At 39.8% G+C, this 17780-nt stretch overlaps 3 protein-coding genes across 4 annotated transcripts in view; 2 read left to right on the forward strand and 1 right to left on the reverse strand.

Moving 5' to 3' along the window:
* Positions 1-200: 200 nt before the first annotated feature.
* On the reverse strand, positions 201-3561 carry commd6 (COMM domain containing 6). The gene is made up of 7 exons (XM_079358118.1): positions 3314-3561; positions 2037-2095; positions 1605-1670; positions 1435-1511; positions 1021-1189; positions 780-932; positions 201-692 (listed from the first exon to the last, which is right to left on the reverse strand). The coding sequence occupies exons 1-7, from the start codon at positions 3336-3338 to the stop codon at positions 642-644; spliced, it is 600 nt and encodes a 199-aa protein (XP_079214244.1). The 5' UTR covers positions 3339-3561; the 3' UTR covers positions 201-641.
* A 1539-nt stretch (positions 3562-5100) lies between these two features.
* Positions 5101-8269, forward strand: uchl3 (ubiquitin carboxyl-terminal esterase L3 (ubiquitin thiolesterase)). The gene is made up of 9 exons (XM_079357231.1): positions 5101-5253; positions 5448-5459; positions 5874-6002; positions 6192-6348; positions 6640-6725; positions 7037-7084; positions 7203-7278; positions 7393-7451; positions 7554-8269. The coding sequence occupies exons 1-9, from the start codon at positions 5212-5214 to the stop codon at positions 7641-7643; spliced, it is 699 nt and encodes a 232-aa protein (XP_079213357.1). The 5' UTR covers positions 5101-5211; the 3' UTR covers positions 7644-8269.
* A 1532-nt stretch (positions 8270-9801) lies between these two features.
* Positions 9802-17780, forward strand: part of lmo7a (LIM domain 7a) — a 50082-nt gene continuing 42103 nt past the window's right edge. For both annotated transcript variants that reach the window (XM_079357373.1, XM_079357372.1), the window contains exons 1-3: positions 9802-9922; positions 10173-10300; positions 16498-16568. In XM_079357373.1, the coding sequence (XP_079213499.1) occupies positions 10232-10300; positions 16498-16568 (140 nt within the window). In that variant the 5' untranslated portion in view covers positions 9802-9922; positions 10173-10231. The remainder of the gene's footprint in view (positions 9923-10172; positions 10301-16497; positions 16569-17780) is intronic.

Genomic DNA, 17780 nt, shown 5'->3' on the forward strand with positions numbered 1-17780 from the left:
AAGTCTGTGGAGCAAGTAAGTATGTTATTCTTCTTTTCACTAGTCCTTGACTAAAACAACTTTATACGCAAGACCGTCCCACGACTGCAACAACAGTACAGCTGGTGCTTCTCACTCAATGACCCAAAATGTAAATGAAACAAAACCTGAAATATAACAACTGGGTTATAAAGTAACAAAATGCTGAGCCCAAATTGTACCATGTTGAAAGGGTTTATAATTTAGACATTGACAAAAATAAAAGACAAAATAACCTCTAACTGAAACAATACAGAAATCTAAGGCTACAGAAAGCTAAATAAACAACAGAAATCAATAAGCCAAAGTTAGTACAAAACGAGAGGCACACTTAAGGTTAGTGCAGTTTTAATTCATCTAAAACTCATCAGCGTCAGACATTTTGCAACAAATTTGGCACAAAACAAAGCAGCTCTTATACAGTCGCATGATAAATCCTAAATTCACGAGCTGGATTAATCATGAGGAGGAGGTACACTTAAAGCGTTTTAAACTTTTCAACCAGCTGAATCATTGAGGAGCTTATTTGATTTGTGACAGTATGAGAAGTGCAAAGGGGTCTTGAGACAAGCAGTGGTCGAACGCTCATGTCAAGCTGTTTTTCTGGTGGTTATATGTGAACTTCACACAGTCTCCATAACAGCTGCCATCTCCTTGAACTGCTTGTGAAAGTTCTGCAGAGGGACAAAAAAAAAAATTCTTAAAATCAACCCAGTTTTGAATTAAACCAAAACGTTGCATTGGCATGAAGTCATACAGACCTGGAACTGTGGAATGGTCATCTCAAAAGACCTGTGAGTAATCTGACCCGAGGGCTCGACAATCTTCAGCAGCAGAGACACGTACGGGGAGTTTAGAGATCTGCAAGTGTCAGAGCTCACCGCCATGCCGAGCTTCCACTGCATGTCCACCAACTGGAAAATACAGGGGGAAAACAAAATGAGTCTTTTAGCCTTGAAATTAGGCTTATTAAGTCATCAGAAATGACAAGACGTATTGTACCTGGCTGATACTGAGCATGGAATGGACTTCCTGCTGAGCATGCACAGATGCACCGTGTTCGCTCCACAACCTGTGCAGCACCTGAAGAGAAGCTTTAGGCCACTTGTTACTGCTTTCCTCTAGCCTCGACACAAGGTCATCCCCAGAGAGGTTGCTCTGCCCAGCGGACCTGATGACACAAACGTCAGCTTACAGTATCATAACATCCTTTTTTTTTTTTTTTTTTAAGTACGGTTTATCTTTTTCTATGCCAAAAATAACCCTGCTGTTTTAACTAAATGACATAACTTGAGATGTTTTGGAAATTCTTATTTTGGGGATTTAGAATCAGTGTGAAAATATCATACAGCAGAGTCTACATCAATCAGCAGGGTTATTAAATTCTGAGGCAATATAGAGATTGGGATTTGATACCTGAAAGTTAACAAGAGATATCTGATCATGTTCTGTAGAGCCTCGTGTTCAAGACCGACTCCAGCTTTTTGAAATACCTGCCAAGAAGATAAAAAATAAATGAAGTCATGAAAGAGGAGCTTGTGAACATGGGTTATAAGTTGGAATATTTTGGAGATACTTTGACTCACATCAGAAATTTCAGCTGAATCCACTCCTCTTGTGTGGCCTTGTAGATAAGTCAGAATGTGCTGAGACTGTGGAGATCATAAAATGGGTTATCAGATCTACAGAATAACTTCTTTGACACCACCTCAATGTCTGTAAATGGTGCAGAGCACATCTGCTAATAGACCGGCAATAAATTCTATTCGCATTTTGCATCTGCTGGTTAATCCTAAAGAGAGCTTTCTGTAACAACAACTGCATACTACTGCAAATGTTGCAAACCCATTCCACTGGACAACGTGTGTGTGCAACTTCACCTCTATGAACTTTTATATCAGAACTTTTTTGCTACCCATTCAGCCTCAGCTGAAGGCTTTATGGCTCACTTAAATGTAACATGTAATGTGTTTGCATGCATGGTGAATAAGTAAAGCTAAACATAAAAAAATACTCACTGCTTCAGCCAACAGATCTGGAGAAAGAGTACAGATGTTGTCCAAAACTTTGTTTACACCTGCAGCACAAAAGTTACGCATTCATTTTACTTAAGAATGACACAGAGTCGTTACAGAATCAGTTGGAAGGCAGACAACGAATAGTTAAAGGCACCAGTAGACAGATAAATACAAGTCTGCTAAAATCAACAACCCGGGGGTTTCTAAGAAGCTCAGACAATTAAAAAGAAAAAGTAAATGCCGGACTATAAAAAACGTCTAGATGTACTAAAACACTTCAGTGAGTTAAAAATACTAATAATAATGGAATAAATAAAACACACTTATGCATAACACATACAAACAGAGCTTGGGAGATTTAAAATTAGGTTTCTATAATGCCCAAACGGTAAAAGTTAATTTTCCTCAAGGAGATGCCGTATCTTAAACCAAGAGGTCAGTGCAGAATAAGAAAAGGCTGATTTCCCCAGTCGTGTTGTTGACCAAACAATTGATCTCTATTTTGCCCATAACCCTGTAACTACTAATCTGTCACTGTGACATGTACGATTGAATATGATATGTAAGGTACCTCTTTGCTCTCTTTAAAAGCAGACAAGTAGATTAAAATGGCATAACATTTAAAATATGAAATAATTCTCTGAACTGCCTCTAGTTTACACACACTATAAAGTGGCAGTAGCAGGTCCAACAAATAAAGCAGGTTGTGTCATGTAAGATTTTAGACAAGAAAAGATGTAAACATGACTTCATTCTATGTGCAGTCGTACATGTGATTCAATAGAATACTAATAAAGTGTGATATGGTCCAAATGTAAAACAGTGCAGCTTTGAACCACAATGGAAGTTATAAATATCATTAACAAAGGAGAAAGGGCAGACAGAGCTTCATGTCTTCAGACGCAGCCAATATTTACAGACCTATGACTTTAACCTGTGTCTCAGTCAAAACAAAGCCTGCACACTTCCCGGTTAGGAAAACACAAAAAAGATGTTATGCGTTTCAATCTTTAACGTTTCCTAAATGTGCCCTTTAAACACAGTGAAGTGTGTGTGAGATTAAAGTGAGATCTGTTTTAATTTGGGGGAAAAAGTCAGCTACATGTGAACATGGATCAGGAAAACCTTCTTCGACCCCCTCTGATCGATTATTGATCAAACAGTAAAGAGGATTTAATTTATTGTCTGAATCACGTGAGGGCAAAACCCAGTGAAGATGCAGATCTCTTGATAAAAGGACAAAAACATTACGCTTCTTAAAGCACAGTGAAACCTACCGTGTGATTCCTCTGCTGATGGCATCTTTTCAGTCAACCTTTGAGTCAGTATTTCTTCAATTCAGCCAATTTGTCGATTGATTGGTCGACCTTAAAAACAATGCTATTCTTCGTTTTTATTTGATTACTCCAGAGACAACTACAATAGATTTTCAGAGCACAACAGCACATACATCATCTCTTGTAGCTTGCAGATATCCCCTTTCTTCGGTTGTTATTTCTGGAACAGTCTGCAATCACAAAGATGCACAGCGCCGCCTACTGGACGGGAGGGTCTTCTTTTATTTCTACAAGATAATCCTTTATTCATCTCGCAAACTGAGAAATGTACAGTGTTACAGCAGGAAAGCATAAGAAAAGCACACTGTGCGAAATTAAATGTAAAAAAAATACAATGCAGGATTTGCAGCAGTTTGCATCCTATCCCATAACTGTGTCCGGCTGGATTTTGTCTTCTCAAACACTTATTTTCAGATTTTTTTTTTCTTTCTTGCTCTGTTATGTTTTGTGTTTTGAGTGTCTGTCTTTGTGTGTTTTGTTTTGTCCTGCAATGTCGGGATTTTTCTGTTCAGTAATTTTGAAAAAACGATGTTAAAATCTGTTCAACAGCTCTAAGAATATATAAAGAAATAAGAGATAATTAGAAGAGAAGGTTTTGTGATTTTTGGGAGTGTAGAGCATGGAGTGTGTATGAAGACTGGTTCAAAAGCTTAAAGCTTCTGCAATGGTACACCAATAATAGTGCAGGGACCAGGGTAAAGTTTCTTCATTTATTTAATTCCACTTGTAGTGATGAGGCAGTCAGGCGATTTTCTAAAGCTTAATGGTGCACCTCTAGACAACACAGGAGTAGTCAGCAGCCTGTCCAGCAGCTCAACATGTTGCAGCAACCAAAAGGAGTGAGCATGGCCTGCTGCAGGTTTCTTAATTACACAGGTGTAGCCTGATGGGTAAAGTGATAAGTAGCGATATGTGCTATAGGGAGCGTGTAAGTGCAGGTGGCGGTGTTTGGATTAAGACTTATGAACACCCTGACCTGGAAAAGGTTTTGCAGAATTTTCAGGGCATGTGGCATCCTGTGTATTACTGCAGGTTAGCCATCCCTCTCCATTTAGTCGTTTTTATTTTTGAGTTGTTTGAATTGTGAGAACTATTTAGCAGGGCAGGTTTTACAATTGAAGAGCCATGCATTTCTCATTTTCTTTGTAATTCGATGCAATGTTCAAACTTGGAGTTCAAAATTATAATGCAAATTAGATTATTGAATATAAATTTTATTTATGAATCAAATAATTAGCCAATTCCTTAGAATTAAAACTCATTTCACTTTATTCTTTGTTGACACTTTATTCTTTGGTTACATTTTTTGTATCGCTGCACTGTGGTTCATTTACTGCTCATGAATTGCCACCCCGGGGACAAATAAAGTTTTGTTTAATTGAATTGAACTGATATAATGCATTTACATGGATACAGCTGGTGAAGGGAGAGGCCTCTTAGCCAAAAAGGCCCAACAGCGAGTCCGCCTGGCAACTTTATGTAAGTGCGAAACACTGATTTTGGTGACTCACGTTATGAATCTGGAACAGTCCACTGTTGAGTTTATTCTGGGGGTAGCTCATTAAAGACATCTTTCATTTAATCAAAACAAAACCATTACACAGCTCTTAAGAAACGAATTTTACAAATATACGAACAATATATTTGACTTGTTTATTTTTGTAATGCGGTACCGAGAATTGGGGGCGGGTTTAATAGTTAATAAAAAAGGGTTTCTCCCTGCACAATGTCATGGTCCACTTTCCATTGCGGAAGCGACTTGCAGCTGTCAAACAGATTTTGGAAAACCACTTTCTGCCTGCAGTTGAACAGGAAACATCAGTAGAAGTAACTTCAAGATGGACTGTCCACGCTGGTTGCCTCTTGAGTCGAATCCAGAAGTACGTTTTGATTGTATTTCTTCTAAATTTTTGTTTTGTTTCGTTAAAGCGATGTCATTCATTCACGTGCGTGTGAGCGCGAGCTAACCTGCCGCTAGCAGCAGAGAGAACAAAAGCTGACACCGGCGTGGCTCCATTTAAACATCTAAAAAGCAATCTTTACTAATGTGTTTTTTGTCTTTTTTTCATTTCAGGTCATGACCAAGGTAAGTACTCCCTACTAACTTACTTTAACAGCTGTGTTTGTGCAATAAGCTGCTGCGCGATAAACAAAGGTACAAGGCCTACACTGAGGCGACGCTTTATCCACTGTAAGGTCAGCTTTAACATTAAAAAGTTAATAAATAATGTACTGTCGTCTGATTAAAAAGTAATGAAAGGAATAAGCGATATAACTGATTCTCTTATATAGCCTCTGTAATGTTTTCTGCATAGTAATGGCAATGATTGACTTTTTTAATTGTATGTTTACAAAGTGTCAGTGACTCTAATTTTGGCCTTTTGGGGTGTCTTGATAGGACTCTGCTGTTTATCATGTAACCTTAATGAGAGCTTCAATTATAAGTCTTACTTTATATATATTTTTGAATGCATACACATTGACTGTCAGCTTTGTGTAGTTTGTGAATTGTTTGGGTATGAAACCAACCTGGCAATTTGGAGACGTGTATGGACTGGATCCAGAGCTTCTGAGCATGGTACCAAGACCGGTGTGTGCCGTGCTGCTTCTCTTCCCCGTCACTGAGAAGGTGCTTCTTTTATAACTGCAACATCTTGTGCATAAAATGTGCTTATTGTAGTTTTTTTGTTTTTGTTTTTGTGAACAATAGGGAATGTCTCCATTTATTTTTGTGTGTGAGTTTTTGCAGCACATGTGCAAACCCTTGTTTATGCCTTAAGAAAGGCGGTTCATCAGATGTATGTCCTCTCCTGTTCAGTACGAGGCCTTCAAGCAAGAAGAGGAAGAGAAACTGAAGGATCAACGACAGGAGCTCTCTCCTGATGTCTACTTCATCAAGCAAACTATTGGAAATGCATGTGGAACAATAGGATTAATCCATGCGGTGGCAAACAACCAGAATCACCTGGAATTCGGTGCGTAGTGATTATTCCATTTATGTGCTCCTGTGCAACATTAGAAATAGGATTTTTTAATTTATTTTATAATGGTAAATTGGGATTTTGAACTCTAAACTTGAGGTTACATTCATTTTTCGAGGAATACACTTTTGTAACCGCACAGACATTTTCTTAACTTTGTTTTAGACCAGGAAAAGATTTCCCACAACTATAAATATTCTCCCACTTCACTCCTATATGTGTTCTGACGTATAATCCAAACATGTTTTTTTCTAGCTCTTACTGTTTGTTATCCTCTCTCCTCAGAGTCCGACTCGCCTCTGAAGAAGTTTATTGAACAAACCACTAAAATGACTGCAGAGGAAAGGGCCACGTTCCTGGAAAAAGACGAGGTAAGAGAAGGATGAGAAGATGACCTTTTTAGAGAATGTCAAAACAAAGAGAGGATTAAATGAAGTCAGAGTATTTCCAACGTGATCTCGTCCAACAATAAATTATGAGTTTGGATATTTTGTTCTGATCTTTGTATCAGTCAGGGTGGACGACAAAACACGCTGTCAAGACCGCTTTATGGTTATTAAAATTCAAAGACATTAATTATGAAATTGTGTCTTATGTTGCACTAAGTAGTGTACACTAATAAAACGATCATGAACTACAGTAAATGTGCTTCACAGGCTTCTTTTCCTTCTTTCTGTTTCAGAGTATACGTGTGACACATGAATCCAGTGCACAGGAGGGCCAGACTGAGGTTTGTACTGAGCTTTGCGTGATCTCTACCGACTGAGGAAGCTTCTGACGCAAATTAAAAAGGACTTTTTTTTTTTTTTTTTTGGTTACATGTTAACTTCACAGTTTGTCTGTTGCAGGCGCCGAGTTTGGACGAGAAAGTGAACCTGCATTTTATAGCTTTTGTGAATGTCGGAGGACATTTATATGAGCTGGGTGAGTTAAATTCTGCTGATGTATGTGTATACAAACTATATGCACAGTAGTTGTATTTGTCACGTTGATGGCTGTAGTTTTAATTAGATGCACACGATTTTTTGTTCTGCTTAGATGGCCGGAAGCCTTTTCCTATTGTCCACGGAAAAACCTCAGAAGATACTTTCCTAGAGGTAAGACACATAACTAAATCATGATCACAGAAATAAACTGTTTGGATTGAAAAGCTGAGTTGGAAATCGTCATTTACTTGATTTTATCGGATTGCCCTGCAGGATGCTGTCCAGGTTTGTAAGAGCTTCATGGCTCGTGACCCTCAAGAGGTTCGTTTCACCATCATTGCACTCTCCAAAGATTCCTACTGAGGAAACGCACTCGTGACCCAAGAAAGATGAAGCATGACTGCCAAACATTCTCAAGTGCTGACTTAATCATAAACTACAATTCTTTGAAATGCTTTAGCAAGTGATTAGAGGGAAATACTTAAATGTCAGGGAAATCATACAAAGGAACTTTCTTGTGGTCCATCACTTGTTTTGGTGTGAGAATGTCGGGTGCTGCTTTGCAACTAAAAGTGTTTCTTGTTACGATCAAAATCTTCCAGTTCCCTACTTGCGAAGACATCTCCCATCACTGTAAAACAGATGATAGCTGTACAACATACACATTGCACTAAAGTCTGTTTACATGACAGTTTAGACAACTTTCCACGTCACTGAGGGAACTTTTGATGTCGAGGTGTTTTTGATCACATGGTCAAAACCTGAGGAGGAAACATGTTTTCCAAGGCTTTTATTTAAGTCATGGCTTTAAAGTAAATGATAAGCTTAATGCTGTTATATGCAGTAATGATGTTATGTAAAGCTAATTAAAAACGTCTCCTGTAAGCGAGGCTCATTGAAACATGCAAGACTGTACATGTGTGGAAAGGTGCCTATGTTTTTTGTAATAGGAATCCAATTCTGTTAAATAAAAGGCAAATTTAATAAAAGTGAAGATTGTGGATACTTTGTGTAACACAAACATCATCATCTTTAGTCATTTGGCTCTCTGGTTGACGTCTTAACAACTGCAAATTAAAAAGTGATCAAAAATTCAAAGGAAAGGTGGTCATGCTTTTCCAATAAAAATAAAACTCTTATGTTGTAATCAGGAATATTCCCATTCCAGGCGCAGTGATCCCCCTAATCGTGTCTTCTTCTCATGACTGTACCGTATGCCAGGCCCGGTGTGAAACAGAACACCCTCTAACATTCTCTGTTGTGGCGGGTAGTGAGGAATTTTTAATAAGACTTTTTGATTTGTCTCGAACTGACTGCTGATGATGTCTTCTATTAGCTCGGATAAACTTTGGAATGTATCACGCGGACTGATCAGGGGGATTCTTTTGTTTTTTGTTTGCCCTCATCCTTTCCACTAACAGTAAGGTACACATCTCTTTACAGCCGATATGAACACCAAGAAAAGCCTGTTCCTATGCTCACACCAGAGATGTGACGTGTCATTTACAACTTCTGACTGAAACATCTAAAGTTTCTAAGAATGTGAGTCTTGTTTATGTAATGTGGGCCTGACCTTAGGATGAACATTTAAAAAAAAAAACAAGTTCTCTGAAGGAAAAACGTCTTTGCTTATCCTGCTTCAATATTCTTGAGCGTCTCATACTTAGGGAGGTTAGATCCTGTTAGTCTTGGCCATTACATTTGGCCTTGAATACGAGTCATGCTTTCAAAATCAACACAGCTGAAATAAAGTTTTGTCGTGTCGAGTCTCGACCGTCTCGACACAAAAAGGGTTGCTCTCCAAACAAGAGTCACTCTGATATTGTCTGTGTGCACTGCGCCTTGTTTCTTGGGATAAGAGGGACGAAGAGTAACTTGAGTAATTTTTTTTGTTCATTTCTTAAGAAAAAACACCCATCATGATCCATCAGGCTAATGCAATAAAGATATAAAATAGTTCTCATGCTGTATTATTTATAATGAACCAAAAGCTATTGTTCAGTCAAAACAATTCTGACAACACAATACAATGTTTAAAAAAAAAAAAGATTCAGCAAAATTAACAAATGAATGTTAAATATAATTTCAAGATTGTACAATGACAATGTCGTAAAATGACATTTTTGCACTGAGGTCAGTAGTTTGCAGGTCCTGCAGTTCACCATTATCACTGCTAGGGGGCGGTGCAGGAAAGATATTTGTTTAAAAAAAGTACAACTCCTTCAAGTAGAAAAGTTTTCACTGAGACTGAAACTTCCTTTCCTTGTTCTCCATATGTTCCCACTCCTGTTCTGGGTGATATTGTGTACGAAGTGAAGTTTTTATTAGTGGATATGACTCGGGTGGGGAAGACGACGCAGAAGTGGAAACCTGGGATGAAACAAGTCTAGAATCCTCAAACCTTCACCTGGAAGCCTCAGGGAAAGGGGACCCTTGGGTGGTCCTCGAACCCCGCTTTGGAAACGACCCTGCCCCTGCCCCCACCTCATGCAGATTCTCGGTAGAAAGTCAGCGCTTTAGGGAGCTCAGGTTGACTCCATATTACCGCTGCAGAGGTGGAGCAAGACGGCGCGTAAAGTTTGGAAACATCCTACCTAAGAAAAGCAAAAACCGCAGCGCAGGTGTGTCGGATGAAAGAACAGGTAAGCAGCAGCTGGAGGAACAGTGATGCACAGGGAATGTGTTTCTGTTACACCTTGCATTCATTTACTGATGAGCTGCTGGAAATAAACAATAGACGGCATTTTTCATGAATGAGTGTGATTATTAACTGCACCCGTGCCCTTCTTTTTCACTGCTGGACGGGTTTATTTATTTAAGTGTCTGCTCCTGTGAACTTTCTCACACTTGAATCACTGGACCTTTACCTTTCACATGCGGTGTCACTGCTAGGAAGCCATTGGACATTAATCCGGAGCAGCTCGGATAATACGCGTTTTTTTGTCGTTGTGATGGAGTGGCGTGAGCAGTCTGCTGTCAGCAGTGATGAAGCCTACTTGGAGGCGCAGCGGTGGATAGAGGTAAGCAGACACATTCAAACCTACCTTTACTTACCTGTTTTAACTTCTGTAGCTTTTAAAATGACAGAGACAGAGAAATTGGCAAAAGTCGACTAATCCTTATGGCAATACAGGAAAGTGCTCTATTTCTATTTGAAGGCTTAACCTCATGTACGATGACAATATTACACAACTTTGAGTGAGTGAACTTGAAGGACTTATGGTGGGGAAAAAGACTTTTCCTTCCCATACGTCCTGTGTATATGGAGTTTAACTTTACCTTTAGATTTTTACAGCTTCAAACTTCAGGAAATAGAAACTTTGACAAAGAGATGAACACAGAAAAGTGTCTCCCCATCTCATGTCTCAGGTTGCTACGTCTATGGTTTCCTCATGTGGCTTTAAACTATTCCAAGCATTCTCATCGAGTAGCTACATGGATCTGACCCCTTGGACAGTTTTCTTACTGCCTCCTGCCTCAGATCTTGCCCAGACCTGCTGTTTAGCTTTTTATGTTTCCAAAGGCTGTAATGCTGCAGTTACAAACATGTAGGACAGAAATCAGCAGAACAATAAAGAAAAGCTTTTATAAATGATCTAAGTTGTTGAACCTGAAACCTACTGTAAGCACAGGCCAACCTAGATAGTTGCACTGGCTGTCAACCTTGTTTTTGGCTCTTGATGTTAGACTCATTTCAATGCACAGGAAGTTTAAAAGTTCCAGGTTATTTCAGGTGTTAGTAAAAAATAAAAAAAACTCTCACATTTATGGAACATGTGTAATATGATGGGGGGGGGGAAGCTGTTTTTATGATCCTTGTTAGGGAATAATAGCTGCTAACCACCAACATTTTTTTCCGACAGTCCCTTTTTATTTCCATAATGTTGAACTAAGTTTCCGTCCAACTTCCAGCCAGTCTCTCTTCTTTTCTTTCTTTACAAGCACATGAAATTACGTTTCCTTCTAGTGGCACTAACTAAACAAATATTGTTCCAATTTCATGATGAGTGAATCTGAATGCTTGTGATGTGACCTCAGTGTCTCTCACACTCGCACACTGGCCCATTGTGGTGGCTTTACCTCGTGGGCTGTGGAGGGAGGAGGTAGGGGTGTAAGGAGGAAGAGAAAAGGTGAAGGCCTATAAAGGTGCAGGCCACTGGATATATATTTTTTAAACAGTTTAGATATGAGGGATTTGGTGTTGTGGAAATAAAAGAGTAATCAGAGAGGGAGTTCTGGCACGGGGTCAAACAGTTTCCCTTCAAAGAGTGAGCTTTGTGGTTATTGGATTCTGCCCCCGAATGATTAACAAACTGCTCAGCTTCACAGAACTTTAAACAGACACATGTGTACATGGCGAGGTTGGTGGTATTGTTAAAAAACGAAATGGTCTGAAACCTGTCACATGGACGCATTCCTGCATTAGCTGCCATGGCTGTGAACATATTTCCCCTCAGTGCTGGCCAGCTGTCAGCACAGGGCGCCGCGTCCTGCAACCACAGCGTGAGCTGGAATAATAGAGGTCCTTGTTAATTGAATAGAAAGTCCGTAAGTGTGACTGTTGTGACTGTCAAGAACAAGTGGCATTGTTAATGCAACCCAAAGGTCAGAGGAGCATGCATATGGTCGCCTGTAACACAAAGACAATCGGTTATGAACAATCAGTTTATGTGACTGTCTATGTGACGTTTCTTCTCTTTCACGGCCTTTTCTGCTCTCACTGATGATGTTAAAGCAATTGTAGACGGTCATAGTCATAAATCACAAGCAAAGGTACAAGTGCCAGTGTCATTTTGACAACTTTTCTACCTGTTTGGCTTGACCAGTGTTCAAAAATCTTCCGCTCAGGAAGGTGTTTCCTGTAGTACTTGGAGCCCCTCTTTAAACAGGTTTTAGGAGTGTTCCACTTCAGCTATTGATCTAGTTTCAAGTCTTGTAACAACAAAGGCTTCAGTCTTTAATCTCCATCAGATTTCAGCTCGACTTTTGATTTCACTCATTAGCACTTATTTGAGCGTCTGGTTGAAATAGTCTGGAATCAAGCAGCCAATCAAAGGCCACGCATTCCTCTCGAGTTTAAGTGATGTTTTTTAAATGTTCTATTCAACACCGAATCTACTACAGGGCTCTTCGTGGTGTTGTTTGATGTTGAATATGTTTGAATTAAAGGGCGAAATAAAAACATTGAATCGTAAATTAATCTGCTTAATTTTGTCAGATAGATAGATAGATAGATAGATAGATAGATAGATAGATAGATAGATAGATAGATAGATAAGGCGTAGCTGAATGTGAGTGAGGGGAGAACACTTTATTGCACCTGCAGGATATTTGCAGTAGCAGAATAAAAACAGGTATAACATCGTTACACCTGTTCTCAAGACAAACTCAGCTCTGGGCCTGCTTCAAGTATTGATTCAGTGGCTTAAATCTCATGGGTTGATATCTGAAAACATCAAAATACAGATAATGTCAGGTCTTAATATGAGTAATTGAGAACATGTATTTATTATCATCGCTTCATTGAACTGAATATGTTTAAATTGTCTCGATGTTGTTTGTTTTCCCTTTTTCTCTATTGTTGATCCTGCAGGCCTCGACCCTTTATAAATAGCCTTCCGTGCCCTCTGTCTCTGTGTTGTTTGTCATACCCGGATCTAACAGACTGAAGCGGTCATTAGTCACCTCATTGTAGCTCAATTCTGTGTATTAAATGTCTTGATTGGGAGCAATTAGCAACTAGGACGCATGCATTCAGATGTACTCGCGTGAAGCAGGAACCTCACACAAAAAGCCATTCAATCCAGATTTGTGTTGATGCAGCGCTTTTATTCTGAAATGCCGACAGTGTAAATAACATTTTATTCCTAAGTGGTATATTTGTCTCTTGACAAGAGTCCCAAAATAATTGTAGATTTTCCCAGCTGACCTCACATGACCTGTGTCTGGGGCAGAAGGACCAGAGAAGTTTAGGGACAATTAATAGTGGGGTGCTGCAACCGCACAAACCTTGAATACTGATTTGCCTCAATGAGCTGCATGAATAAACAATAGCTGTGGTCACGGACGTAGAGACTCCTCAGTTTTACCGAGACACCATTCTTGGTTCCCGGCAATAATAATAATACATGTCACACATGTTTGGGAACACTTAAACCCTCCAGACTGAAATAAAATTCCCCCAGATCGCTCACTTGAATAAATATTCATTGACCCAAAACAACAAAGATTAGAATCAACCACTACAGATGAAAGATCCTTTGAGGAGTTTTAAGATGGTTATGACAAAGACTGAAATTGATAATGATGTATTTGTATGACCTAAAAAAGCAAACCAGACAATGAGCAACATGAAAGCTTATTTCTTTATTGTTAGAATCAATGCCTGAAACGGCTGCCGCGAGAGTAGGTTATATCAGATAAACAGCGTAAGAGCCTTTAACATATTTCACAGCTAAGACTTTCAAAAGGTGATACTTTAGACATTTAAAAGAAAGCAAGGTGAGACTTTCTGTTCAAAAACTTTTTTAGTACACAAAATCAGCAAAGAGATAGTATGTTCCACTTTGTCCACAGGGGGCGCCAACTCGGCACAAAAGACAAACATCCTCCGGGGAGCTTTAAACTTTTTAAGAGCAACTTCATCTTTAATTTGATACTCAGTGTGTGTTCCCTCAGATAGGATTTACCTCATCAACATTATTTGTCCCACAAAACAATCTTGTACTGCATGACATTAAGACATCTCGGCACCTTTATCCCCCGCAGCAAAGCTCTATAAATGAACAGTTAAGTGATGTGAGCTATTGTCTTTGGGAGTTCATATAAGGAAGGAAAAAAAACTCTTCTAGTTATTTTAAATGTTACAAAGACAAGCTGTTATTGAAAATCTCTGGCGCTGCCTCAAATCTCCAAGTTAAACCAGAGCAGCAGTATGTTGCTGCAGATTAGACTTGTTATCCCACATGGCAGGTTCAACAGGAGAACAGGGGGAGGGGAGGGGGGGCACAGCAGGCTGGATGTGGGGGGAGTTAATACCTCTAATGATGACGATAGAGAGGAGAAAAGTATTTGGTTACAGCCAGATTAGTGCCAGGGAGGGCCCCACATTAAACACATAGACAGGGAGATAATGTCTTGTTTTTCCTTTTCAGTCTGTTGGCTGATGTCATGTGTAATCTTTAAGAGACGGGGAACATCAAAGTAAAAAACACCTAAGGCTGCAAGAAGGATTTAAAATGAAGCTGTTGTATCTGCCTGTACTGTCAGTTTGCATGCATTCTGCTGCCCCCACATACATAGAACAGTAGGGGTCAGGATTTCATATGCCAAGTGCTGCAGCGCCTCACTGATCACTCACTCCACTGTAAAGCTTGTCCACTCAGTACTTGTGTTTTTGAACGCCTGTAGCTTTCTTAATTGTGTTTTTTAAACCTTAAATGATTCGATTTTTTTTAAATTAATTGAAGAGTAAGAGGGCTGAGATCTCTGCATTTTTTTTTTACAACACTATTATATGATCACAAGAAATTTGAATCCCCTTCATCTTTTCCAACGTTGTGTAATCTCAAGGAATGACAGGTATTTAAGGAAAGCATCTCAAGTTTCCCAGGGTGTGTCCTGAGGTGTAACACAACTTTGTTTAAAAATAATAATAGTGTCTTCCACTCAGTCAGTCTCTATAATTGCCCTGTTTCTAGTTTCTCCTGCTCCACTAATAATGACGGCCCATAGTTAGCAATGGCGGTAATTGTCCTGGATTCCCTTGAAAAGAAAGAGGGACAAAAACCTTGTAACATGACACATCTGATCAATTTGGTGTGTAAGACTTGTTGGACTTGTTTTGCATTGTGTGCACACAAGATAGTGTGCAATTTGGTTAATGCCGGCTGTCTCACCTTACTGGAGGTTACAGTACGTGTGCTCATATGCTCTATTTGCCTCGTAATTTAATTGATTTACTTGCAGACCTTAACAAACACACCCAGGAGGTTATGGTGGGCAAGTGAAGCTGTACACAATGATTTCATACTTTACTTTCATTACATGCACTCAATGACTTTTGATAAGGTTCACCGATTCTAATATCATATTTCGTGAAATTAATAAGATACGTCCAAAAGTTTTCAGACATTAGGAGGGATTTGTAAGAATTTCTTCAGACTACTAGTGTAGCATAGTGTTGTATAAATGCAACAGTTGTATTTCTCCACATGTTTGTCTCTCAGATTGGATCCTTTTATGAAACAAAATCTGACTCCAGTTAAAGCTTAATTTAGGTGTATATCACCTAAAATACAAGATTGAGCCTAAAGGGCTTTTCAGTGCAGGGTTAAAGCAGATTTATAAAAAATATATGATATATTGATTTGAAAATTCATAAAACCAAATATTTACACTTTAAAGGGTAAGAAATATCACTGTAAGAATAATATGATCACAGGTGACACCTGAAGCAAGAGGAGTCAAAGTGAAAATGTAGTACACTCTTGTACTGTACAGTAAGTATTTGTGTTGGTTTTAGTAGCTCAGGTTGCTCCTGATTGGTCAAGACGTTGACGGTGAAAACATTCCAACAAAACAGAGCAGGAAGCTGTGAAGGAGTGGCCCTCAGTGCGAATGTGATATGACATAACAAAGCATGTAATACAGATTTCATGTAAGCTACAGTTTGCACTTTAGTAATAGACAAGTGTTTTGTTTAAAATCAAGGATTCTGTTTGTGCACTGTATGCAGTGTGCTACAGTGTGTAAGGCTGCACGTCATGCATGCAGTGTGTATGTTTTGCTGCATAATGACTCTTGGTGTTCCCGACCCGCAGTGGTGGTTTGAGATCATGGGAAAGGCATGAGGCTATAACACAGTGCTGTGTTCCTGCACTGCTCCAGATGCTGCCATAGCTGCCTCTGCGGCTTGGGCAGCCTGGCTCCAGCACAGATTTAGCGTTGGCTCTCTCGCGCTTTCCAGCTACTTTTTATACATTGTAGCAAGGAAAAACAAAGCACTCAGCACCTTCTGAGGAATACCTGAAGAACTCCACTCTCTCCCAGAGACACTGTAGGAACTCAGGAGGAAATACCTCTGACTTCCTCTGCTACTGTTCTCAACATCCTACCTTTCTTCTCCAGCCTCCCCGCACTAACCCCTCCTCTCCTCACCCAACCCTTTCTCGCTGGTTTGCTCACTGTTTTTTTTTTATTTCCCTTTTCTTTCCAGGCTGTAACCAAGAAAAAATTTGGGAGCAACGACTTCCGATCAGCACTGGAGAATGGCGTTCTGTTGTGTGAGTAAGTATGCCGCTTTTTTTCCCAGAGGCACCTCTCTCTTAAGCCACTCATTCATACGGGATCCCTCTGTTCTCCTCCAGGTCTACGTAAGTGTTGCTGATATTTCCCAGGCGGACCCCCTGCCGGGTCACTGTTTGTTTGTGAGCCCCAATAAAGTGAGCCACTGTTTTCACGGCTGCACAATAGAGGCTGTTATCTCTAGTTATTTTTTTTTTTTGTGTGTGTGTTTTCAAGCTTCAGATCTGCCCTCTGTGGTCTTGTTTGAGAATATGAAGTGTGATCTATTTTCAGAGGAGTTGTTTTGCATGTGTGACAGATGTTAAAGATCTGTGGGACAGGCAGCGTGCCATCCTCACTCTAATTTGAGCTGTGCAGTGAATGGAAAGCTTCTTTTTTGAAACCACACTGGGAAGCAAGCGCAGCCTGCTTTCTCATTAGCTCGTCTACATCAAGAGTTTCGATGAGCAAATTTATCTATGCAGAAATGACTTTTTATTCAACAACTCCTCCTCTGAGAGTTGTGGCTTTTCTTAGATCTTGGATGTGTGTGTGTGTGTGTGTGTGTATTACAAACAGAGTTAGCATCATGTCCCTTTATGCATGTGTGTGTGTGGGAGGTTCTGGTGGATGGACACAGTGATGTGATTTGCACGAATCAGCAGGAAGCTGTAATTACAAGCAGCCCATGCAGAATCTTCCAAACCTCTATTGGCTTCGATTCAGGGGCGAAGCGCTCCGTTCTGCTGATTTGAGCCTGACTCCACTGTTCGCTCACTCTCAGGGAACATCAGAGACACTTCCATTCGCAGAGCTGTCCGTGTTTTCTCAGCGTGAGGAAGGGGAAGACGGGAGATTAAATCGCTTTCACCTAGAAACTCAGCGTCCTGTCCCATTGTGTTGTGGTTATCTCGACAGCTCGGGGAGGATTGTTTGGTGCGGGTCACACACATGATTATATCCTACTTGGCTGACAGAATGTTTGTTATCTGATGGAATCATTACAAGTTTCTATTGTTTCACGGCTAAATGAGCAACTTGGGCCTGTTGCATTCTTTCTTATTGTTTTAAGCCACCAACATCCCATCCGCCCGCAGTCTGTCTGATGAGAGAGCCGAAGATAAACACAGTCAAAAACAACCACTTCACCTATCCAAGGATTTTAAACTGAAGTTCCTGAAGCTTTACACAGTTTAACGTTCGTAACACGAGCAC

This window comes from Symphodus melops (assembly GCF_947650265.1).
Source record: "Symphodus melops genome assembly, chromosome: 12".
NCBI lineage: Eukaryota > Metazoa > Chordata > Actinopteri > Labriformes > Labridae > Symphodus > Symphodus melops.